The sequence below is a fragment of the Zootoca vivipara genome, chromosome 3, assembly GCF_963506605.1.
Source record: "Zootoca vivipara chromosome 3, rZooViv1.1, whole genome shotgun sequence".
NCBI lineage: Eukaryota > Metazoa > Chordata > Lepidosauria > Squamata > Lacertidae > Zootoca > Zootoca vivipara.
Genome location: NC_083278.1, coordinates 56,671,663 through 56,697,509, shown reverse-complemented (window position 1 = coordinate 56,697,509; position 25,847 = coordinate 56,671,663). Strand labels below are relative to the sequence as shown.

Sequence of the window (25,847 nt, the reverse complement as noted above, 5' to 3'; positions counted from 1 at the left end):
AGTAAGCCTTACTGAGGCTTACAACCTCAGAAGTGACCGATGCCCCTGGCTGTCACCCATCATTAGAAACAGGGGGCAAAAGCTTCTCTGCTCAATTAATCCTCAAGCATCCCCCTTCGTGCTAGGTTTTTCCTGGAATTTTAGCTCTCATCCATGGAGCACCCAAAAGAGAGTGGAGCAACTTGGAAGGCTCAGGGGACATGAAGCCACAGACCGCATGTATCGGAGAGACCATAAATGGCTTTTCAGAATGACACAGAATCACATATTTTACAAGCGACAAATTTCAAATGCTAAATAGCCATTTGGGAATTCTGTAAATACATGTTGCAGATTAACAGGGCAGCCCAATACATGTCTACTCACTGAGTTTAATAGCATGTAGGTGGGGTTAAAATGAGTCCCAAAGAACTACCAATTGTTCTGTTAGTGTTAGCTTAAGACAACAGATGGATTTCAATTAGGGAACCAGTCTGATGTGATTTATTAGGTTGTTGTTGTTGTTGTTGTTGTTGTTAATTTCTTGTACCCTGCCCATCTGACTGGGTTGCCCCAGGCACTCTGGGTGGCTTCCAACAAAGTATAAAGGAACACACCAAAACATAAAACATCAAAAGCTTTCTGAAACAGGGCTGCCTGCGAAAAGTCCTATGATTGTTTAGCTCTTTGACATCTGGGCAGAACTACCAAGAAGGCCGTCTGCCTGGTTCCCTGTAACTTCACTTCTTGCATTGAGGGAACTGCCAGAAGGCCTTCAGAGCTGGATCTCAGTGTCCAAGCTGGACTATGTGGGTGGAGATGCTCCTTCAGGTACACAGGACCGAGTCGTTTAAGGCTTTAAAGGTCAGCACCAACATATATTGTTGTTGTTTAGTCGTTTAGTCGTGTCCGACTCTTTGTGACCCCATGAACCATAGCACGCCAGGCACTCCTGTCTTGCACTGCCTCCCGCAGTTTGGTCAAACTCATGTTCGTAGCTTCGAGAACACTGTCCAACCATCTCATCCTCTGTCGTCCCCTTCTCCTAGTGCCCTCAATCTTTCCCAACATCAGGGTCTTTTCCAAGGATTCTTCTCTTCTCATGAGGTGGCCAAAGTATTGGAGCCTCAGCTTCACGATCTGTCCTTCCAGGGAGCACTCAGGGCTCATATATACCGGTCCATATATACCGGTACATTAATTCATATATAATCCATCACTTTACTATAAAAACATAATTCAGGGGGATTCATATCAGATAAAAACAACTAAAAATCACCCACATTAAATTTTTGTACACCAATCAAGAATCATAGAATCGTAGAGTTGGAAAGGACCCTGCCTATGATAAACTATATTCTAAAACACCTCAGGAAATGAGAAAGATTTTTTGACATTACAAATTACAATTCCTAATACATTGGCAACTGACAAGGACTATAACCTTGCACATTTTAATGTTTTGTTTTATTTAGTTACATATTCTTGTTTGCAGCAATGTACTTGGCTGACACAATCTTGCTGAAGAAAATGAATCTAGTTGCTTTGTAAGATGAAGTTGGATAATGAGGCTTGCCTTGTAAAGGCTATTAAGTTATTTAGCTTCATTTTTCCATCCAGTAACAGCCATATGAGAAAATGCTTGCCTTCAAATTACACCCAGTCATTTTGCTATGCACAGAAGCAAAGCAAAAAATAATAATTGCTACAGCATTCATTCAACCACAGTATTACTGGAAATTAAATAAAGTAGATATTTAATGTTATTTAGATGAGAAATTTCCTGAACTAAACTAAGCAAATCAAAGATTTGTTTTCATCCAGCAGACATTACAGTCCAATTAAAAGAAGTAATCAAATGGACCTATAAATAAATTTATATCTGAAACCAGTGCATGGCAGTTATTAAAAACAACAGATAGCTATTCTTAGAATAAACTAATCAAAATGAAACCAAAAGCAGCATCCTCATTGTGGAAGGTGAAGAGAGGAGCATATGAGCCCAAAACTTACATAAGATAAAACGCTGCTGGATCAGGCCAAAGACCCATGTAGTCCAACATCTTGTTCTCCAGCAGACAGCTGTGTGTATGTGGGAGCCAGGAAAAAGGAGCTCAGTGTAGCAGTACACCACTCACTTGCGGTTCCCAGCAACTGGTATTCAAAGGCATACTGCCTCCAACCGTGGGGGCAGAACACAGTCAAAGGGCTAGGTAACCATTGCTGCAGTTTATCATGTCTGAACTGAACTTGAGGAAGCACATTCCTGACACTGTCAGCAGGCTGGCAGAAACAGCTTCCAACATGGCACGGGAGAGCTCTTCTTTTGAAAAAAAAAAAAGGAACATCATTCTGTCTCCAAATTCATATTCTCGTGTATACATGAGCTTCTAGCACGCAAAGGAATGTCCATACCAGCAGCTCCTCCATACCCAGAGCTCTTCTTACGGAATGGTTCACATACTGAACCATCTCTATCCAATCCCAATGGTGGGTTGGGCCAAAACCAAATTATGTATAGGGGAAGAGCTGGCAGTGGGGCAGAGCACACACCACACACCAGAGACTGCAGAGAAGGCAACCATACATGGAATGTACATGCATGCATTTATTAGCACCCATGCAACATCCATATAACCTTCCTCCCCATGTTATCCACCCTTGCTTCTGAGCTGATTAGCTGAACAGCAAAGAAGAGGTGGCTTCAGAGACCTGCTGTTTTTCCCGCTGCTCAGCAACTTCTCATTCAACTGGGCAGTAGCAGCTGCTGGGCAGAGTAGGGCAACATTGCTTACTTGGCTTCCCAATGTGGAAACCACTGATGGTAACTAAGAGAGAAAGGGGCAAGGAGCTTAGTGCAGTACAAGCACAGTGGCAGAACCCATCCAATGCGCCTGGTGCTACATCTGCAGGTTCAAACTTCCATTCCCCACGATTTCTCCCTCTAAACAACTGTTTGGTGGTGAAAAGGAGGCAGCTCCTTTGGGTATCAAGCACCTTGAGGAGCAACTCCCAAGAGAGCCAGTTTCCTTCGTCCCTCACCTTTCTTGTTGGGAAAACAAAGGAAGATTTCTGGAACCACCAGTTCAAAGCACAAAACCCTTCTGCTTCAAGGCACAGAATCAATGCCTGGGTTTAAGTCTAAGCTCTGGTTTCATTATTCACAAGTGATTTTGTCCCCTATGAGATCAGAATACAGTAACAATAAAAAAGTAAGGCTACCTTTGGGTTTGTGATTGGAACTGAGATGAAGTAATTTGGTTTATCTTGATTTTTCTTTTTCTTCTTTATTAGATTGTCTTCCTCACTCTCCCTCCCAGTAGTTCTCTTTCTCGTCTTTTTGACATATGGTTTAGCTGCACTTTTATCTGGGTAGGAAAGGAGGGTGGAGAGCTGTTATGATACTGTGCACACGTGAGTAGAACAATACATATATCCTCAAAATTAGTACGCAAAGAGTCAATACCTCAATAACCACCTCTCCCCGTACAAACCGACCCAGACTCTGTGTTCATGATATGAGGCATTCTTTGTGTACCACCCCCACATGAGGTCCGGAGGGTGGCAACACAAGAACGGGCTTTTTTCTGCAGTGGCTCCCTGTTTGTGGAGTCTTTCCCCAGGGAGGTTCGCCTGGTGCCTTCATTATACACCTTTAGGCGCCAGGCAAAACGTTCCTCTTCAACCAGGCCTTTGGTCAATTAATATTCTAGCCTTTAAAATATGTTGGGGGGGCTGTTATTGTTTGGTTGTTTTTAACTGTTTGTTGGTGGCTTTTACCTTGTATATTTTATCATGTGAACCACCCTGAGATCTTATAAAGGGCAGTATATATAAGTCTAGTAAATAAAATAAATAGTAATAAATAAATTCAGGTATCATACTTTTTGAAATATTACATGTACAACAGAGACCACCCACAAAATGTTGTTGTATAAAGGTTCCCTGCCTAGGATTCCAGCTGTTCCGTTCCATCCCACACATCCCACACCAGTTTTCCATTTACTCTTCAACAGTCAATCTAAGCCTACTGCACCTGCTCAGTCCTCACTGGGCTGCAGAGTTCTTTCTTTTTAGAAATATTTCCAATAATATTTCTTTCTTTTTAAATATTTCTTGAACTTCAGCTATCCTCAGGTTTCCTCTCATTCTACTGACATCTCCCTCTTATACATAGTTGTTGCCCTTTGGGTGGCTTAAAAAAAATACTGCACTTATATCCCATTTTTCCTTAAAGAAGCTTGAGGGTTCTTCCACTCCCCCCTTGATCTTACAATACCCCATGAGTTAAGTTAGGCTGATAGATAACCATTGGCCCAAGGTCACAGCTTCACGGCTGAGTTGAGGATTGGAACCTCAGTATAACACCTCAACGACTTAACTGGAATTCCAACATAGGATGACAGAAATAAGGGCCTGACATTTTTTAGGTCATACACCCCCCCTAAAATTAATTAATTTATCGATTACCCCGTTTTACTTTGTATCAGGCTGGGCATCTGCTTTTCTGTCAACAGCTACATATACCCTTGTAGGTAATCCGTCAGAGGCCACATGGCATCATAGACAAATGTGTCCTGGATGACCTAACTTGTACAAAAAGTGCCCTGCTTCCATTTCCACGATGGCTACCTCAGGAAAGAAGTCTCAATCCTATGCACATCTACTTAGCTATAAATGTTGCAAATAAACAGATACGCTCTCAAAGGCTTCTATGCTACCCGTGTTTCTCCGAAAATAAGACACCATCTTATATTTATTTTTCCTCAAAAAAACCCACTATGTCTTATTTTTTCCTCCTCCTGCTGCGGCCGGCATTGCTGCTGCGCCTATCACTATGTCTTACTTTCAGGGTATGGCTTATATTCCTTGAATGCTTAAAAATCCTGCTACGGCTTATTTTATGGCTACGTCTTATTTTTGGAGAAACAGGGGTATTAGCTGTTTTCTCCAGAACTGACATAATTTCATGTTGCTTCTGAACCAGTACATTCCAGTATTTTCTATGCCGCACGCATTGTCTTTTTACAACTCTGATTTATTTATGAAATTTCTAAACTGCCTTTCATCCAAGGATCACAGGGTGATTTACAATATAAAAATACACAACACAGGAATAAACAAAAACATTACTCCCCACGCATATATTTGTGGTGATGGTTATTGTTTCGTAACTGACGTTGAAATAACGGCGCCACCCTGTCCAGGCCAGATTTGCAAAACACAACTGAGGTTATCTTCCTGCTACTGGAAGATTTAATTAGCACTATTCTGGTACCTCCTTGCCACAATCAGCCCTTTAATTAGCTGTTTCAAATCTGCAATTCAAGCAATCTCAGCATTTGCTCATTACCTTTTTATTGTATTTTTCATTATCACAATTGCACATTTTTCTGCATTTTCTTAAAGGACAAGCACTAGGAAGCGGACAATTTGTAGTTCATAGAATATTTTGTGATTCATTTGGGATCTGAGTGCATTTTTGTGGTTAGAGGATGCAAACATTTGGGGCTTTGGGGAGAGGTGGCGCCAACATTCAAGGACTACAATAGTTGTATTTGTGATTGCTAAGGTCAGAGTACAAAATACGAAGAAATTTGGCCCAAGTGGAACATGCTTGTTTACTTCCAAGATAGAAATTTGAGCTAAAGCAACTTCACAGCTCTGGATTAGTATTTATACTTACTGCTAAATTCATCTTCAATATCTGCTTTGGCAAATGGCATTTCCATCATCAAGCAACGTACAGAATCATCAAGACAGCGGGATTCCTCTTTTCGTTTTTTTCTTTGCTTTTTCTTCCGCTCCACAATTTGCCTTCCATCTGGAATACATTTGAAACAATGAGTTGGGTTTTAGATTTCAAGGCTGATGAAATCATCGCCAATAAAACTCAGTTCCAGGCTCACAGCTCACTGCAAGGCAGCTTTTCAAGTAGAATACCAGAGGCTCTCACAAAGCAATTGCTTGTTCCTCCAAACTGCAAGTTTAGGTTTCATTCTTAGCTTTCGATGTTTTATGAACAATCCCAAAATACATCTGTGTGTCTTGAGTCCCTTTTTGAAAGCCACAAGTTATGCTGACCTAGTTGCTTTACAAGGATCTATGCAGTTGAGAATGATTAAACTTCCAATCCTCTACACCAGAGTAAGTTTTCCGTACTACTGCATCTGTGTATGCCAATCTTCTAAACAGCTTGTGGGTTCTTATAAACAGGGTGTGGATTCTTCAGCTATATAAGTAAACAAATTCCTTACTTATTTTTATTCATTTTAAAAAAATATTCATATAGCTCATTAAAAATATCAAAGCTGTTTAAAATAATATACCTATATATTATAAAAATATATAAAAGAATAAAATCAAGACACCATCAACTATCTAGCATGAAAATATGTATTCTTAATTGCCTGCACAAGTGTGGCAGAACAGAAAAGATTTTAGCAGAAGGCACATTTTTACATATTCTACACTCAGGGCTGGTTCTATTTTGTGTTGATGTCAAATAAGCCCTGCCAACTTAGATGACAACTATTATCACATAAAAAGAATTATACACCTTTTGTTAATGAAAAGGTACAACTTACTGTGTCTTTTTAAAATAAAAACAAGTAACTGTGACTCTAAACCAGGCATCCCCAAACTTTGGCCCTCCAGATGTTTTGGACTACAATTCCCATCATCCCTGATTTTAGGTCATATACATTTCCCTGACCACTGGTCCTCTTAGCTGGAGTTGTAGGCCAAAACATCTGGAGGGCCGCAGTTTGGGGATGCCTGCTCTAAACTGATAGTAGCAATCTAAGGGGGGACCATCATAACTGTTGAGCTGAATTAGTGATGTGATGCTTCTTCCATGACACAGGTATAATTGTAGTATGACATAACACAGTTATAGCTGTGTACTAGAAGTGTTACGTCAGAAATTCAACATATCAGGAAATAACTCATTACTACAGAGCCCTCCTTTTTCAGATCTTCACTGCCAGGTAGTCCAAATCTAACCCAATGGGGGAATCTGGCAACAGACACACCTATTCTGTGGCAAAGAAATCACTGGCTTGATAGGTGAAGTGAAGTGTAAAAAAACACAAGCACATGATCCAGATTATTAGTGCCCTGTATAGCGTCTCTTAGATACCTCATCCGTAGTGCTAGGGGAGATAAGTCACCTGATTAGATACTAATTGGCTTCAGCTTAAAGCAGCTAGGGAAGGCTAACAAGGTACGCAGTTGTTAGCCGATCCTGAAGGTTGTACACTCAGGAAGTAGCTGCTGGCTGATTTAAAAAAATGTGGCATATAGGTGAATTGCATCTACAGCTTCCTGTTGTGCGCACACATAGTGACAAACACAGGTTTGCCATCATGTAAATGTGGGAGGTTAAAACCTTCCTTCCAATTTCAGAGATCCTCTTCTCTGTGCCTTAGGGGAAGTGAACCCTCCCTGCCATTCTCTATATAAAAGCCTCATGGGGTTTAAGGGAGGGGGGAGAACTGATCTACTGTTCTGTCTCCTGCATGCGAAATCTGCACAGGATCCTACACATATAGGAAAAAGGGAATATCATGAAAATCTCTGCACACACAGTGGTTTAGTCATCTCAGAATTCCTATCTACCTCCAGTGTTAGGCATGAAGGGTATCTGACCTGTATCTGAATTTCCAACTATAGAAAAGTCTCAGGCACACCCTGAGACGTTCAGGAAAAATAAACGTATTGTCATTGTTTGCATATAAGCTTCACACATTACATCTTTTATGTACACGCCTTGGAGGTTTTAAATGTACACCAAAAATTTAAATTGTAAGAGTGACAAGCAGGTTTGCAAATGCATCATAAGGGCATATTAATGGAGAAGCTATGCCTGGCCATAGCTTCCTGTTGTGTGCACTTTCCATGACAAACCCAAGTTTGCCATCCTATAATCAGGAGCAAAAGGCGATTCTGGCAATTGATTGTTGTATGGCTGATTTCATCATCAACTGTATCCAAGAATAAAATACTGTACACCCTTTACCCTGATGGGAAGGAAGAGAAAAGCTAAAGTGCCATTTTTGCCCCCCCCCCCAAATTATATATTTCGACTTTAAACTATCAGCATCCAAAGAACCAGGCAAGTGTCGAACGCCACTGTTTGTAGTAGTAACAAGTGGAGCAGGGATTACCTCAAGGGAAATTATCCAGAGGATGAGATAAACAAGTGAGTCATAGTGTTGGGCTTGCTGCAGGTTGACAAATTGGATGTGTAATTCTCTGCAGTTCAGAAACAGTAACTTCAGTACAGTATGTAATTTATGGTTGTCTGTTATTATCGTTTGCTGATGTGTAATTTGAACTGAACTTGTAAAGCAGATACTAAAAGATCCATTATGGCTCTGGGACATTAAGATCAATGCTGCAATACAAAGTATGCTTAATTAGAAGTTACACTGAACACAGTGGACTTCTTTCTGGGTAAATATGTCTTGAATTGGGCTGCATCCCTAACTGCTTCCCAAACATATACATTTTGTTCATCTTTCTTCAATTAAATATATGTTTTGAACTGGGGCTCTGTGGAGACCATAGGCTGTATTGATATTACCACTGAATTATAACAAGCAGGATAGGATTAAAGTGCTGAATTATGAGCACATGTGGGATGGACAGTAGGTATGTGGTTTTATAGGATCCCAGTCATAAAATATTCTCCTTACAGATTCCACACTGAAGCAAGATTCATCCTTAATTATATTTATTGCCTATATAGAACAGAGTGGTGTGTTGCTCTTTCCCAAGAGGCTTGGCTATCTGGCGTAATTTAGGCTATCAAACGTGCTCTGCAAAACTAGAAAGCCTGTATCTGGGGGTTCCCTTTTAAGCAATAGTAGTTTGCTTCAGCCGTTTCTTCAGCAATACAGTCATACCTCGGTTTAAGTACGCTTCGGTTTGAGTACTTTCAGTTTAAGTAACATAGCTGCCAAGTTATCCCTTTTTTAAAGGGATTTTCCCTTATGCTGAATAGGCTTCCTCGCGAGAAAAGGAAAACTTGGCAGCTATGTTAAGTACTCCGCGGACCCGTCTGGAACGGATTAATCCACTTTCCATTACTTTCAAGGGGAAAGTTCGCTTCAGGTTAAGTACGCTTCAGGTTAAGTACAGACATCCAGAACCAATTGTGTACTTAAACCGAGGTACCACTGTATTTCTTTTTGGTGCTGTTTGCACTGCCAGTGCAGTGGGATGTAAACTACTCCTGCTCATTTAAAGCTACTCCAGTAAAGCACTTCCTCTACTACACCTACCAACAGGAAGTGCTTTCCTGCTTAAATAAACAACTGCTGTTTGAGATCATAGATGTAAATGCACTCCATTTTGGGAGCCTGCTTTTCTCAATCAAATTATATTAAAAGGGACCAAGGCATCCTGCAAGTTGTGAATTGCTGGCAGCTAGAAAAGCAGGCCAAATGCTAATCACATTGCCTTCATGGCTCTAACTACTGCAACACAAAGGACAGAAAAATCCCTCCATCACCCCAATAATTCATGGCCTAGAGTTTCTCTGAGAAAGTAGATTCAAAAAGCGGGGGGGGGGGGGGGGACTAGGAAGAAACGGCAGTGATTTCATAAGTTTGTGGTATAGCAGATACAGTGTTGCAGTTTAAACTATGACACTCCCTGGTTGGCGTTGGGCAAGTCATTTCTAGCCAAATTTCTCACAGAGTTGTTGTAAGGATACGAGGAGAGAGCAAAAATAATTTCATGCCAACCATAAGCTTATAGAAAGGAGAATGAGATACACAAGTGTAGCAAAAGTATGTGTAAACATAAATCATCGTTAATTAGGTGAACATTTAAAAGAGCATTTGGAATGGTAAATAAAACCCAGTAGCCTGCAGTGTCATTTGTTCTTTCTTCTATGCTAATTGTGCATAACAAATTGGTTTTTATACTCCTCTTTCTCCCAGCTGTTATGTCAAAGGACACTGAACCATACAACAAGGGCAGGGTGTTAATGCTCCTTATGGCATTTCCACTTACCCTATCTGTCCCTTCACTGCCATTTGATGCTCCTATCTCAATTCCCATTCCTGGTAGTACGGTAAGTTATAGTTTTCAGAGCATAGTCAGCCACATTGCTGAAGCTAAACAAATCTGGGTCTGGGAGTCCTATACAAGCCACCCTGAGTTCTGGATGGTGAGGTGGGGCAGAATAGTAAGTAATAATCCCAACTAGCCCATCTAATGCAGCTGTATCACATCCAAATTCTGTACTGCACCTAGCAGAGCAGGGATACCAAACAAGCATTTGCTACTTGTAGCACTCATTTTTATTACCAGAATACACAGTTTAATCACTACAAGGTTAAACATCATCAGTAAAACTATCTAGTTACAGTATCTAGCTATAACAAGATTGCACAATGGGAAATGAGAATGCCTTGTTTATCCCCAGCAATAATTCTAATCTACAGTTCTGACGTGACTCTAAAGATCTGAGGCTGTCGTGGCTGAGAAAACAAGATGTATGCGCCAAATGGTTTGTGCTTAAAGGGAAAACTTCAGGCGTGCCTTTGTACACGTGTCTGTGCAGAGGGCTAGAATGCGTGTCGAAAGCTACCCCGAGCGCGGGAAATGTTTCAGAGCAGCTTTGTGTCGGAAGGGGGGCAGCAACACCAACAAAATGGTTGATTTGCTTGACATCCTATGCCTTTTTAAAATATGGGGTTTTTTTGATGCGGGGGGGGGGGGAGATGTTATTGGGTTGTTGTTTTTCTTTTGATTATATACCGTATATATTGCGGTTTTAGGTTTTGATTTTGTTCTGTGAACCGCCCTGTTCCAAATTCAACCCCTGGCATCCCCAGGTGGGGTTGGCAGAGCCTCCTGCCTGCAACCCTGGAGTGCTGCTGCCAGCCAGGCAGGGTAGGCAATCCTGAGCAATGGTCTGGTTCGGTATAAGGCAGGTCCCCGTGCCTCTTTCTCCTCCTCCTCCTCCTCCTGCTGCTGCTCACCGGTCTGCTGCAAGAGCTGGCTGCTTGTCGGGAGAGGCTGCCCCTCCTCTCCGGCTTCGCCCGGGGCCTCCGCCTCCAGCCCATGGGATCCCGCCCTGCGGGGAGGCGAACGCTCTCGAGCTGCCATGGCGACCGAGGCACCACGCGGCCCCCGCCTCTCCGCAGCAGGAGCCCGCGGGCCGAGGGGGCTCCGAGGACTAAGCGGCGCGGCTGCGCCTGCGACAAGGCGGGCGGAGCGGAGAGTCCGGAGCCAGAGGGTCCGCGGTACCATAGCCCGGCTGGCGCTTCTGCATTAGCGGGGAGCAGGCAACTACGGGAAGGCGGAGGGGTCAAGAGCAAAGTTCCGCGGAACGCTCGGAACGCGGCAGGGAGGGAGGGAGAGACGCCCCTCTGCCTTAGCCGGAAACTACGAATCCCAGCATGCAATGCGGCCGCAGAGAGTATGATTAGGCCGGGCGCGGGGTTGTACAGTATCCGAACGCTTTCGTCGCGTTCAGTCAGATATACCTCCGTTGTTGCCAAGGGCCACCTGTTTTGTGCCCCCCTTTTCTTCACCATCCCAATCTTTGCCAGAGTATTCTGATGTCTGGGAACAAAACATTTCAGGCAATACATACATATGAGTAATGTTACAAGTTTTGGGGGAAGGCAGGACAAAGCTATACTGTACTCTGGCATTTATCAGAGAAATGCACTTGAGTTTTGCTCTCACTGAAAGGGGGTTGTAAGCCATGCCATCTGAGCAGGACGTCACTATATCGGATCTAGAAGGGATTTCCCAGTGGAAGAATTTGGCACCGCAAAGGCACACTCAGCTTTGTAATTTCTATCATCATCATCCAGAATTGTAGACCATTTCATGGCATACAGCTATTGAAACAGTGTGCAGGGTAAACATCGGGGGGGGGGGGACCCTCTTAAGTATAATAAATCAATTCAACAAACTAAAATAAAACATCCCTACAAACTTATAAAAAGCCACAAAATGTTTCATCAAATATATAATGAAACAAATGAAATAAATGACGGGGTCAGGAAAAGCCTTCTTAAGAAAAAGTGCCTTCAGTAGGTTTGTAAACTTCATCCATGCCCTCCAGCATTTCTCTGATAAAAATAGGGACGTCCCATTCCTTAATGATAATTTTACTATTTATACCTACACATCTTACTGGGTTGCCCCAGCCACTCTGGGAGGCTTCCAATATATATATAACATTAAACATTTTAAAAAGTTCCCTATACTGGATTGCCTTCAGACGGCTAATGGATCGGATGACTCCATACCCTCCAACATTTCTCCAATGAAAATAGGAACATCCTACCATACCCTCCAACATTTCTCCAATGAAAATAGGGATATCCTAAGGAAAGGGGGGACATTCCAGGATCAAATCAGAAACTGGGACGGCTTCTCTAAATCAAGGACGTCCCTGGAAAATAGGGAGACTTGGAGGGTCTGCTTCATCATGCTACACAAATGTCTGGTTTAGGCTAGTAACTGACTCCAGAGAACTGGAGCTGCAACTCTAAAAGTCTTCTTTCTAATATAGGCTAAGTTCTCCCCCTGGGCCTATGGTATTCTAAACAGTTCTACATTTTTTTACATGCCAAGAGGAAGGAATTGCCAGTTAGACAGGGTTAGCAAGTTCTTAAAGATAAGTTTTGGACAGAGCTATGTTAAATACCTGTTTCTACCACTGTTCTCAATTTTTGAACTAAGGGGGAAATGAACTGGTTAGATGTGGGGTTGGGAATCTTTTTGGCTTCCTCTCCCACATACAACACAGGCCAACTTTGACAGGTGGGTGAGAACCCTCCTGTCAATCACCCAATGTCAGGTGATAGGTAAGTGAGCACTCATCCACCTGCTAAAGTTGACTTGTGGGAAGAAGGGAGGGATTAAAATATTTTATAATACCGTATATTCCGGTGTATAAGACGACTGGGCGTATAAGACGACTCCCAACTTTTCCAGTAAAAATATAGAGTTTGGGATATACTCGCCGTATTAATAAAACGACCTGGCGTATAAGACGACTCCCGACTTTTGAAAAGATTTTCCTGGGTTAAAAAGTAGTCTTATATGCAGGAATATACTGTATTGCTTTTATCTGTCCTTCTAGTGAGCACTCAGGGCTGATTTCCTTCAGAACAGATAGGTTTGATCTTCTTGCAGTCCATGGGACTCTCAAGAGTCTCCGCCAGCACCATAATTCAAAAGCATCAATTCTTCGGCGATCAGCCTTCTTTATGGTCCAGCTCTCACTTCCATACATCATAACTGGGGGAAATACCTGAACAAATAAGTCTTAACTTGGTGCTGAAATTATAACTACATTGGTGCTATTTGTACCCATAAGGCGGGGATGGGGTTTTAGTATGGATAAAACTTCCGTCATTCAAAATATAGGAATGGGTTTGTGATGGACATCATAGTGATCTGCCTGCTTGGTGCAGAGGTAACAGAAAGCACTTCTAGATTTTACTAAAGAGGAGTCAGTAGTCATGGTGCACTTTAGCACTAATGATGTTGGGAAACATAGTTGTGAGGGGAGTTGCACTGCTTGGATTTAAATGGAAACTTAAGTATAGTGGTCATAACAGATACCTGGTAGAGTGGAGAAACCCATGGGATATTGCTATCTCTGGACACAAACTGTAGGAAGGGCAGAGAGGGATAATGTTGGCATAGAGTCTGGAAGAGCTGCAGTCCATGATAGGAAAAGAGGTGGTAAGGAAACACCTAGCTACTTTAAATGAATTCAAATCTCCTGGGCCTGATGAGCTGTGGATGTAATCACAGAGTCTCTGTCTATAATCTTTGAGGATTCTTGGAGAACAGGTCTGCGGATTGGAAGTGGGCAAATGTTGTCCCCATCTTCAAAAAGGGGGAAAGAGAAAACCCAGATAACTACCAACTGGCCACCTTGTCATTGAAACCAGGAAAGGTCCTAGATGAACATATAATTAAACAGTTGGCCTGTGAGCACTTAGAAAAGGATGCTGTGGTTACTAAGACCCAGTATGGGTTTCTCAAAAACAAGTCGTGTCAGAGTAATCATATTTCCTTTTTTCATAAGAGTTACAAGCTTGATGGATCAGGGGAATGCTATGGACTTAAAGTGTATCTTGATCTGTGTAAGGCTTTTGACAATGTCTCCATGATATTCTTGCAGAGAAGCTGTTCGACAGTGGAATAGACTCCCACAAGATGTGGGGGACTCTCCTTCCTTGGAGGTTAAGCAGAGTTTGGATGGCCATCTGTCTTGTATAATTTAGTTGAGATTCCTGCATTGGCAGGGAGTTGGAGTAGATAATATATAATAATAATAATAATTTATTATTTATACCCCGCCCATCTGGCTGGGTTTCCCCAGCCACTCTGGGCGGCTTCCAACCGGATATTAAAAACAATACAGCATCAAACATTAAAAACTTTCCTAAACAGGGCCACCTTCAGTTGTCTTCTAAAAGTAAAATAGTTGCTTATTGCCTTGACATCTGCTAGGAGGGCGTTCCACAGGGCGGGTGCCACTACCGAGAAGGCCCTCTGTCTGGTTCCCTGTAACCTCACTTCTCGCAATGAGGGAACCGCCAGAAGGCCCTTGGTGCTGGACCTCAGTGTCCGGGCTGAATGATAGGGGTGGAGATGCTCCTTCAGGTATACAGGACCAAGGCCATTTAGGGCTTTAAAGGTCAGTACCAACACTTTGAATTGTGCACGGAAACGTACTGGGAGCCAGTGTAGATCTCTAAATGGACTAGATGGCCCTTGGGGTCCCTTCCAGCACTACAATTCTATGATTCTTTTCATCTATGAGTCAAACAGCCAAGGACTTCAGTTTTCATGACCTGCTGCTGCTCATCACAAAGGGATTTGTATTAGAGCAGCAGGCATACTTTACATGACAGCACAGGAAAAGTGCTTGAGAAAAAAAAAACCCCTAAGACCTGCATGAAACTAAACAAGCGGTTTAGAAAAAAATAGCCTGCTTGAATGAAAGGTCTGTCAATGATACAAAAAATATATAACTTCTGTTAAGTATAAGATAAGAATATGTGTGTGTTTATGCCCAATATACAGATCATTTTACAAAATAATTTGCCCTTTTGTAAATTTCTGACAGGAGTAAACCCCACAAAATTTTCAGAGCAAAATGTAAGATACTACATTATTCTTCACTGCAGGACAAAATCCTACCAAGTACACCTTTCTCTGCAGAATTTACACACAGACCTTCAAGCTAATTATTGTGGTAAATTATCACCTGCAGAGTAACAAACGGTGCTACCAAATTTCAATCAATTACTATTTAAATCGTAAGTGGGTGAAATGAACAAGCATCTGGGGCATAAAATATCCAAAAGCAAACTATTGATTTTTGCCACAGAGGTGCTTTTAGGTCCTAGCCAAAGTGTTGTAGTAGAAGAAATGTCCCGTGGGGGTTTTTCAAGTAAAAATTGATCCAGGAAAACAGATGGTGCCCTTCTTGTGGCACCATACACAGATTTGTTCTGGGACAAATTGAAATTTGGCTTTACAGGAAAGTAAAACATCACAGAAATGATGTGCAAGTTTTATATAAGGGTGAAGCTTGTAAGAATGTACTCATCTGGGTCTTATATAAAAATCTATACACCACACATGCCTACTTTCTTTCCCTTTCTACAATCTGTCTGCATGTTTACCCAAGACACCCTACTGTTGCGGGCAAATTTCACATCCTATAAGACATGGAGACAATGGTTCTATTGTCTTATTTTTCAGGGCAAGGAATCTTATCTTTGTTTGGCTATGAGGAGTGGCGATGCATTTAACTCTACCGCTGCAACATGTGACTTTTCAGATATGTAATCACACCGGAGCTGGAGAATTTCTGTTTGTTCAGTGCAATTGATCATTTACACAGGGCTCCATGTGCTTAAGATCCAAGACACAAAGTGGCCTTCCTAACTTTCAAGAAGAATGTCAGCAGAGCATGTTAAATTTTATTAGACCTCCAGGCTCAATGCACATAACTTATTATACTTTCTAAATTCAACGTTCATAACTTATTATACTTTCTAAATTCAACGTTCTGACACTCTTCCAGGGTGCCACATTGCCTTGCTGTATGAAGCCAGCACAGAGCAGGAAACCGCTGAAATGGGATGTCTCATGCTGCATTTTTGTCTCTTCGCCTTGCCAAAGAAAACGGATCTCTAAGTAAAAGGATGCAAGTTTGAGAGGGACGTTATCGGAAGCTGTTCACCAAAGCAGGATGTCATGGAACGCCTTGCTGGGGCTCAAAACTCTTGTGCATTTTGAGAGGCAGTGGCATGGAGGGGGGGGGGGAAGCCTTCCTCTTCCAGCAGCATATAAAAATCAGTGGGGGTTTTTAAGCCAGAGAGGTGAAAAGTCATTTTGAGGGAAGTGATCCAAAGTCTTGAGTATGTTGAAACTGATCTTCAGGCTGCAATGATGTGTTGGGAAAACATGTCAAACAAGTAGTTAAAAGCAATATTAGCAATAAACAAACTACGCTGCGTCCATTTCCTTTCCAAAGAAAAGACCAGTTTTTGAATTTTTGTGCAGGCTTGCACACATCCACCCCCTTCATGAAGCAAAGCCAGCAACTCAAGTTTAATTGACTTCACTAGGATTTTTATGCAAGTGAGGAATGCAGAATTGGATCCAAATTTTATGCCGTTCCAGATGGAAGAAATGCATATTTACAGACTAGTAAAACCATTGTTTCGAGACTGAAGTGCTAGATTCAAACCCTAATTTCAAAACCAGCTGCCATAAACACCACTTCTTCTTCTTCTTCTTCTTCTTCTTCTTCTTCTTCTTCTTCTTCTTCTTCTTCTTCTCCTTCTCCTTCTCCTTCTCCTCCTCCTCCTCCTCCTCCTCCTCCTCCTCCTCCTCCTTCTCCTTCTTGTGAAACGCAGCCAGATGGGTGGGATATAAATAATAAATTATCATCATCATCATCATCTTTTTTGCACAAAACTCTGCTTTTGGCCTTTCCTCTGTTCTTTTTGCATTTTTATCATCCTTTGTCTGACTTTGTTTTCTTCCTTCTTATCGCCTCTTCTCCTTCCATCCTTCTATCCAAAAGACTGAACTGTGGAGCAGACATCGTACTTGCACCATTCCTGCTGTGTTGTTTACACAGCCTGCACACTAACTGCAAACTTATTATCCAAGGATGGATTTCTATATAGCCAAGAGGGCACCATTTTTACACAAGAGGGATATATGAGCTGGTTTGAGGGATCCCCAAGGTTTGCATGTGTGCTTATTCATGGAGGATACGGCTATTACTCAGAATGGCTATATACTATCTCAAGTGTCAGAGATAATAGAGTATAGTTGACTACCAGTTGCTGAGGACAGCAAGTGTGGAGAGTGATGTTGCATTCATGCACTGCTTATTAGTTTCGATCAGGCATCTGCTTTGTCACTGCAAGAAGAACAGTGATGGATGAGATGATCCAACTGGACTTGTTTTATGTTCTTAAAAATAACCCCAAGGGAAGAGTGAGCACAGGATGCCAATTGGTTGTTGAGGTTTTGTATTGTATTGTTTGTTTTAAGGAAAATCAGGGAGCAGGTAATGGAATGGAGTATCCTGCAAGATGGCATGGATGACTTGCTGGAACCAGGAACAATAGCATTTTACAACTGTACATTTTGTTTCAGGTCCCAGCTGTTTCCCCTAGTTCTCATATCATTCATCAGTGATTTTTTTTAAAAAAGGTTCTGCAGTACATGCTGTATGAATTTGTTCTTCCAGGTACATAATAAATGCTTGAACGAGAGCCTCTTCATACGTGACATTTGTTAGTTTATGGAAACTTTTTTTTTTGCTCTGTACAGTCTGTACACACTAAATAGTGTAAAAACAATTTTTGCCTCTCAGTCCCCTATATGTAATCTGGACACCTGCTTTGTGCGTAGATCACACAACTGCCTCCATGATTGAGAGCAACTCTCTGTGTAAGTACTATAAGCAGCTTGTCCATTACTATTGCTGCTACAGCTCGATATCCAGGTTGCACGCATTAAATCGAGAGAGACACTAATTGTGTTTGATATTCTGGATTTGGTCTTGCAGGGGTTATTATGTTGGAAATTGTGAGACTTGAAATATCTTGCTTAGTCAAGAACCCATTAGCTGGCTTTAGGAAGGCCATTATCTCCCTGCCAACTGCACCTATAAAATGAGACTACATGAATGCATTGTGACGACAAATAAGGTAAAGCATATAAACCACTGTGCACATAGCAGGCACTATACACCTGGTGGCAATTCAAGAGATGTTCTAAACAGAAAATGGCTTTTGACAGAGCAAGAATGGAAGAGGACTGAGCAACAGTGGAAAGGCACATGCTATCCTTTAGTTGCTTCTGGATAATGTGAGTTTCACACTACAGTAGTTACAGTAACCTAGCGCATATATTGATGGCATGGTAGGTGAACATCTAATCCACCCTAACCACATTGGCAGAAGTTATAATCTCCCCTGAAGCCAAAACAAAATGTATTTATTTATTACCTGGCCCTTCCCAAGGGCTCATGATGGGCAATGATATGTGAAATCATGGATCATCTGTTATGATTTAAGCATCGACTGACCTTCCTCCTGAGGTCCTGTTCGTTTATTATGTGCCTGGCCTTAGCATCTTGATCCTTCAGTGATGGACGCATGGCTGAGTCTTTGTGTGGCCTGCACATTGAGAAGGTTTGCAATGGCACAGAATTCCAGATTGTGCTCTGACAACTAGTTCGCTACTAGTATGGACAGGGCCAGCTCAGCCCTTGAAAGTACTAGTGCCTAGGACTACTCTGGGAAATCCTTGAACCCAGCTGACTCCTGCCCTAGAAGCTTGGAACAGGTTCTGATTTAGATATCTGCACCTGTTGTAACCTTTGGGCTTAATGCCCAAGGGAAACCTAGTCAGAAAGAACAAGGAACATCTTGTTGTTCTCTGCTGCCCAAGAATTCTGAAACTGGCGCTGACTGTGTCTAACTGTGCATGAATTCCCAATGTTTCAGTGCCCACTTGTTTTTCAACATTTTATTATTTCTATAAAGCTGCTTTCCCAGAGGAACGGCCAAAGAAAGGCCTCTTTCTTGACAGAAGGTAAACAAGGTCTGCAAAATCATTTTGCAGTCTTGTTCCAAATAATCTTTGCACACCTGGTACAATGAAGGCTAGCATCCAGACACTACCATATGACAGAAGAATTACCCATTCATGGGCTGAGTTGTGTTTGTGCAGATTGTCATAATGGTCAGATGTTGTGGCTGCCTTAACCACCTGCTACATCAGGAGACTGAAAGGTATATGAATGTTCCTTGACTTTGGCAAGTATCTCAAGAGCAGGAGCCATGAATAAATTGGGCAAAGCAGGACAGAATCAGACACTGACATCCTTTTTATTACTTGGACCAGTAAAGTCCAGTCTGGTTGATGATAATGATCTGAGCAGTGTAGACTGGCCATCAGCACTGTTGCTTCAGTGTTCAGGAAAAAGGCCCTGTATAGTACAGCAATACTGGGTAGGCATTGGGAAGTGAGGGGAAGATGGGGCTCATCAACCTGGGAAGGTAGCCCATCTAGGAGAAGAAAAACTCTGATCCTAAACCTCTGCTGCCTTGCGGGACATCTTCAGAAGAATAAAAGGCTAAGGAGTAAACCCTACACAAATTCGGAGTGGAGTCCCTAAGATGGTTGGATGGCACCTTGTACACCTCCTTCTGGAAACTCCTGCAGCCAAGCTGGTGCCAAACGTACTGCTCTGCTTTCCTTTGGACCATATCAGCGAGGCTGAGGAAGAGGGTCTTGTCATCTGGGCAGCCCTGGACCTCCATGCACGCTGCCCAGGCTTGTGCCTCGAGAAGGTCACTTTGGTACTGCTAATGCAGTGGTTTGGTTTCACACCCGAAGGTGCACTCCATTATCTCTCAAGACGAATGGATGACAACGACAAAAAGTAGGCACAGAAAGCTAAAGCAAATGCCTTTGAGCACATAAACAACAATCAAATTGTAGGTGGAAGCCATTGTGATGTCCTCTGACATCTTACAGTATACATCTTTCATCCTTTGCATTGCTGAGCCGTGTGATATGTGAGGCTAAATTGGCCAGGGAATAATCCTACGTGTTGGGTGAAATTCACCACAACTTCAGTAACCAATGCCTATTCAGCAAATAATATTTGAATCAGTCCTAGCCACAACAAGTGCATTTGAATCACTAGCAAACTATGTATATTTTAAGTGTTTGTTGTGTCGTGGCTTAAGAAGTCCAGATACGCATCTTCAAGAGAACAGTTCTTTATTCAGGACAAAACAGGACTAGGAATTGGGGTAAAGGGAAGCTGTATTTATAGGAACAAGGCACGGGTGAAGAAGGATACATTTAGGCGGGAACCAATAACACACTAACTTTCCGGCAGAACCCAATCATGCTTAGGATTGTGTTGGTCCCCTTTAAATAGACAAATGGACAGTACTCCCGCCAGATTACAGAATATTTGAATTAATACACAACAGTGTTAACCTGCCAAAAGGCCCACAGAATTCCCCACAGACCTGAGTTTTGATTAGGACCAGAGTTCTCAGACTATGAAGCAGATATTGCTGGAAAGCAGAGGTGAAGAACAAGTGGCCCTCAAGATGTTGTTGGACTACAGTTTCCGTCACCCCTACCCATTGGCCACACTGGCTGAGATTGACAAGAGTGGAAGCCAAACAGCATCTGGAGAGCCACAGGGTTCCCATCCTAACGTCAACCCTCCTCCTTCCTACTCCGCCCCTAATAAACTTTTAGTAAAGGGGTTGGGAAACTGGAAAATATTGTGCTGAGGAACAAGGGGCTTAAGTGGGAGGGGAAAATTCAATGGCGGCAGTTGGCATAACTGGGAGCATTGGACAAATGCCTGTTATCTGTGGACGACAATTAACAGCAAAAAGTAGCAACATGCCATCGGGCCCCTTACTAACTGAGGCCCATACAGACACAAACTGAACCGAGCGTTAACATTTAACAGCATGATACAGAACATGACTAATCCAATATGACACCTCCGCCCTGTGGATTTTAATAGTAAGGAGTTTTAGGCATTGTTTTGAGAGTCCTTACTTAGTCATTTAGTCAGGACGGAAATTGTGACAGAGCAGAACTCTGTGCCCTTCCCAGTGATACGATGTGACTTTAAGCTGCAGTGGCACAATTCACCATTTTGCATTGCTGTGAGTCATCTCAGAGGCTTCTGAGGGAAAAAACAATGGTCTAGACACAAAATTGTGTTTTGAAAGTAAAATATGATGATGATGATGATGATAATAATGATAATGATACCCAAGGCTTCATTGTTACAGTTTCCTACTCGCAGTAATGAGGAATCTTGGCAGGAGAAACACATCACATTACAGAGCTCTTCTCCTTTCCTTCAAGTTGGTCAAGCTCACTCTGGGCAAAAGGAGACTGCTGCCTTCAGCACACTTTTGCTTTCCCTCGTGCAGATATTTGAGTGTAACTCCTGATTGCCTTCCCTGGCACGGCATCTGCACGAGGCATATGGAGGAAAGTGGATAGACTTTCACTCTTCTCTGCCAACACAAGCTTGTATTCTGTGGTCTGGAGGCTTTCTGAGGCTCTTTATTCTGGGTCACATTACTGGAGCGGAGAAGCGTATCTTTTGTTCTTGCTTTTAAAGGGATATTTTACTCACAAGGATATATACAGCATACCATTTGCGAGAGAATGGAAGGAGCAGAATGCAAAGCTGTCATATTTTGCATTTGTGACGCTTCTTTCATTTCGCTTTCATCTGAAAATGGGAAAAAAGGCTTCCAAACAAGGATAGCTCCGTGTTCAGAAATCCACTAGAGACATGAACTAGCTGCAGTGAGGTCAGACACGGAGCAGCCCTTGTTAAAAGCAGAGTTAACACTTTCGTCTCCTAGCATGCTGAATATGCAGGCTACCTGCCTTTGAATACTGAGATGTATCAAGAGTGATGTATATGGCAATAATAAGCATTCAGGTCATTAAACTGGAAATGGGGAGAAAGAACATTTGCTTGCAAGCTACATTTCAAAACATTTCACATTGTGAGGTGGCCTGGGCTTTGCTTTCATTTTGCGACTGCACGACAGGGTGCCCTGTCTACCACACAGAGATGCCTATAGCTCATTTGACTTCTTTAATGTTGTTTCTATATCAGTAAGCCAGATGGTGGAGAGTAGTAATGCTCTGCACTAATCACTTAGAAACTCTCTGCAGTAGTGCTTTGAGATTTGAAGACACACACACACACACACACTGCAAATGCCACTGGAATATATTTCCATATGCACACATTAGCTAAAATTCTCTCCCCTTCCTTCCCAAACTAGACACCTTTTGAAATGAAGAGGGGATCCGCCTTCTGTTTTGACCAGGAAGAAAGTCTAAATGTGCAGGAGTTCATTATTATGATGCAATTGTTGTCCTGGACCTGAAGCGTGGCACACTGCTCCCAATTCAGGATTCAGCAGCCATGCTGTTCCAACTTATTCCCACCCACCCTCCAGGTCCCCCATCAGTCTGATTCTGTAACCACTGCACATGCTGAATGTGTTGTTCAGTGGGTTGCCTTCCCATATGAAGGTTATGCTTCTGAAACAACCACCCCTGCAAACCTCAGCATTCCCCTAACCCTCTTGTGTGTGGCTGGTGCTTGGCTACAAAAGCAACAGCACTCCTCACCTGAGCAGCAGAGATAATGGGAATGAGTGAAACTGGCACCAACATGCTATCATGTGGCATGCTCCTGTTCAGCATACTCCATTCCTGAGCCTCCTTACTCTTCCTGATTTGTTTTTTAATAACACTTTGGACCCCCCCCCTTTTTCTGTTACCTTGTCAACTTGGCTTACAGGACAGGTTGATTTAAACCACGAAGAAGGAGGCAGGCCGATAGAGTCATTTTGTGGCGAGGGCCAGGAGTTTCTCCATTTCCAAATGCAAAGCCCCACCCACACCCTCTCACAACAGTCAGCGTTCCATCTCCATTGGATGCACTCAGCCTTCATTAGATCACTTGGGGGTTTCCACCAGGCCCTTGAGAAGGTTTCCCTTCTCTAACTTTATTTTGGCTACAGCAGGACTAGTCTGGCACTCGGAGAGAACTGAGATTGCTATTAGTACAGAGAGAATTGTGGTGATTTTTAGGTGTGACAGCAAAGTTGACAGATTTAGAAAGAAAGTGCCTAGGGAGAGAGATGTGCATAATTAAACAGCAGTACAAAGAAGAGGACCTCTGGAGCATAATTGCCGTCTTGATGTTTTGTTGAGTGGTTGGTTTTTAATTCTGTGTCTTTTCAGCGCTCTCCCCACTTAATCAGATTAGTCAGATATGCTAATAGGTGTTTGTGTCTTAGGAAAGCATCTATACATGCTTGTTGACATGAAGGCTGCTGTACTGTAAATGGAGCCCAGTGGACTGCACACATCCACCCCACTCCTGAATGCCATCTGTTCTCTGGCCTCATGCGTTTGTGTGTTGTCATCTCAATGCATTTCACTAGAAAAGCTGGTCCACGTATGTATCCCTGCTGTATGAGTGATTTGCCTCTCCCCAGTGAAGTTAACTGGAAAGCAGTTCAGGACAAGAATGCACCGCCCTTATTTGTTCACATCCGCCTCTTGTCGCGTTGAATGGTGAATGGAAGGCAAAGTTAGTCCCCCATAGGGAAATTGGTCCTCTTCTTGCTAAACCAACCTAGCCTGGAATATTTTATAGGGGTCAGGCCATACCTTCTCTGACACATTGCTATGAATAAACTTTACTTACTGATTGAGTTCTTTCCTTATGTTTCCTGGTCGGAGCTTGATAGTGGTATACTGCCAGGATGTGAAATCAAGAGCCTGCTGTACGCTTAAGTCCTGACCCCATGTGCAGAAGACATCATTGGGCTGGCATTTAAGTTTGGCATTTTGAATTTCTCAACAACAGTCGCTCACTCTCCTCAACAGATTTCATAAGAAGGCTAATGTCACAACAAAACAGCCAGGCCTGACTAGGGCTTAGTTCATGAACCTGTAAACCATGCCAGGGTTCAATATTTAACCTTCCTTTTCTTTTAAAAAGATAATTTTTCACTTTTCTGAGATACAAAGGTAAATGCAGTAACTCAACGGAAAAACAACAAGGGAACACAATTAAAACCAAACCATGATACCTGAGTTTGTAAATGCTAGTTTTCCGCATACCTCACCATACATATTTAGCAGGCAACATAAAGAGACCCTGCAAATGCAAGAGTGAATAACTGGATCTCTCTCCAAAATGACCCCTGAGCTATTGAGGCCACTCCCCCCCCCCATGTAGGGGTTAATAAATGTAATTGCACATTATTATTGATTCCTTGCCCCAGCCACTCAGGGCGGCTTCCAACAAAGTGTAAAGGAACACACCAAAACATCAGACATTAAAAGCTTCCCGATGCAGGGTGGCCTTCAGATGTCTTCTAAATGTCATAGAGTTGTTAATTTCCTTGACATCTGTTGAGAGGGCGTTCCACAGGGCGGGCGCCACTACTGAGAAGGCCCTCTGCCTGGTCCCCTGTAACGTCACTTCTCACAGTGAGGGAACTGCCAGAAGGCCCTCGGACCTGGACCTGAGTGTCTGGACTGAACGATGGGGCTGTAGACGCTCCTTCAGGTATACTGGGCCTAAGCCATGGTAACCAATTCTAAAAATGCATGCATCTGTGGAGTGTCATTCCTTCATTGTTTAGTGATCAGAGATACCTGGTGTACATGTGGGAGCAGGAGCAATATTTCCAGGCGGAAGCTTCTAGGCAGATTTGATCCCCACTGTCTCTCATTTTAACTACTTTACCTCATGCTGTCAGTGATGTTTTTATGTCCAACCAAAACAATATTCAATATTCATGGAGAATATATTTAACCATAGATCTACCCCCACCCCACCCCACCCATGCTGGAGGTCTGTAAAGAGTTCTTTTATCGCACACCAGCCCTGCCATGTAATTGAAGTGACAAATACAGCAGTAATGGGTACTTAGATATGTTAAGCAGGCTAAACATGCTAATGAGTCCTATGAGTGTGGCCTTTGATTCAGCAATAATCTGTAATTAAACTATTGTGGACTGCTTTACATTTGAAACAGATGGGCAAACAATGCCTTTGCACATGCTTTCTTAGTGGCAGAGGGCTCGGCTAAATTATTTATACATTAGGTAAAAATATAAAAGGCTCAGCATCCATACATCAAAAACTGACCCGTTTCAAATTATTTCATCCAATTATACAAATTGCAAATGGGGACGCAGTTTATTTTCTGCAATCCTGTCGCCGTAGTAACCAGTGCCGCTAATTGTGAGATTCCAGCCCAGTCAATTAGGGACTTTTACACTTGTAACTGAACGCTCCTCAACTGTGTCTGCTCTCTAGACTGACACTAAAGTCCAGGAAGAATCCTCATGATATACATGAAGTGTTTAACTTCAAGTTGTGGCACAGCTTTGGGGCAGGTTCTCAGAAAGATGGAGAAGGGCTTTCAGCCAGTATGTACTGCTCATGAGCCAGGAATTAAAATAATAATAATAATTTATTATTTATATCTCGCCCATCTGGCTGGGTTTCCTTCTTTACATTCCCAGGGGACTGCACAAAATCAGGAGCACAATTTGAAGTAATCAAAGTAATGAGAAGTGTATCCATTGTGCAAGATATTTAGTCAATCCTTTATACCACAGAAAATAAACAGCATTTAATAAAAATCACAGCAATAGTAAAATAATACTGTAAATAGACCCAAACAATGTATGTAGCGTTGTGGTCAAGCTTTGAGATATATAGGACT

The 25,847-nt window shown here is 42.5% G+C and overlaps 1 protein-coding gene across 6 annotated transcripts in view; it reads right to left on the bottom strand.

Moving 5' to 3' along the window:
* Nucleotides 1-25,847, bottom strand: part of AKAP7 (A-kinase anchoring protein 7) — a 102,651-nt gene that overhangs the window by 68,509 nt on the left and 8,295 nt on the right. For 4 of the 6 annotated variants that reach the window (XM_060272682.1, XM_035108999.2, XM_035109001.2 and 1 more), the window contains 2 exons: nt 5,666-5,803; nt 3,202-3,347 (listed from right to left, as the gene is read on the bottom strand). In XM_060272682.1, coding sequence (XP_060128665.1) covers nt 3,202-3,347; nt 5,666-5,714 — 195 coding nt within the window. In that variant the 5' untranslated portion in view covers nt 5,715-5,803. Of the gene's footprint in view, nt 1-3,201; nt 3,348-5,665; nt 5,804-10,976; nt 11,357-25,847 lie in introns of those variants that run through there. The other 2 variants (XM_060272681.1, XM_035109002.2) reach the window with 1 other exon arrangement.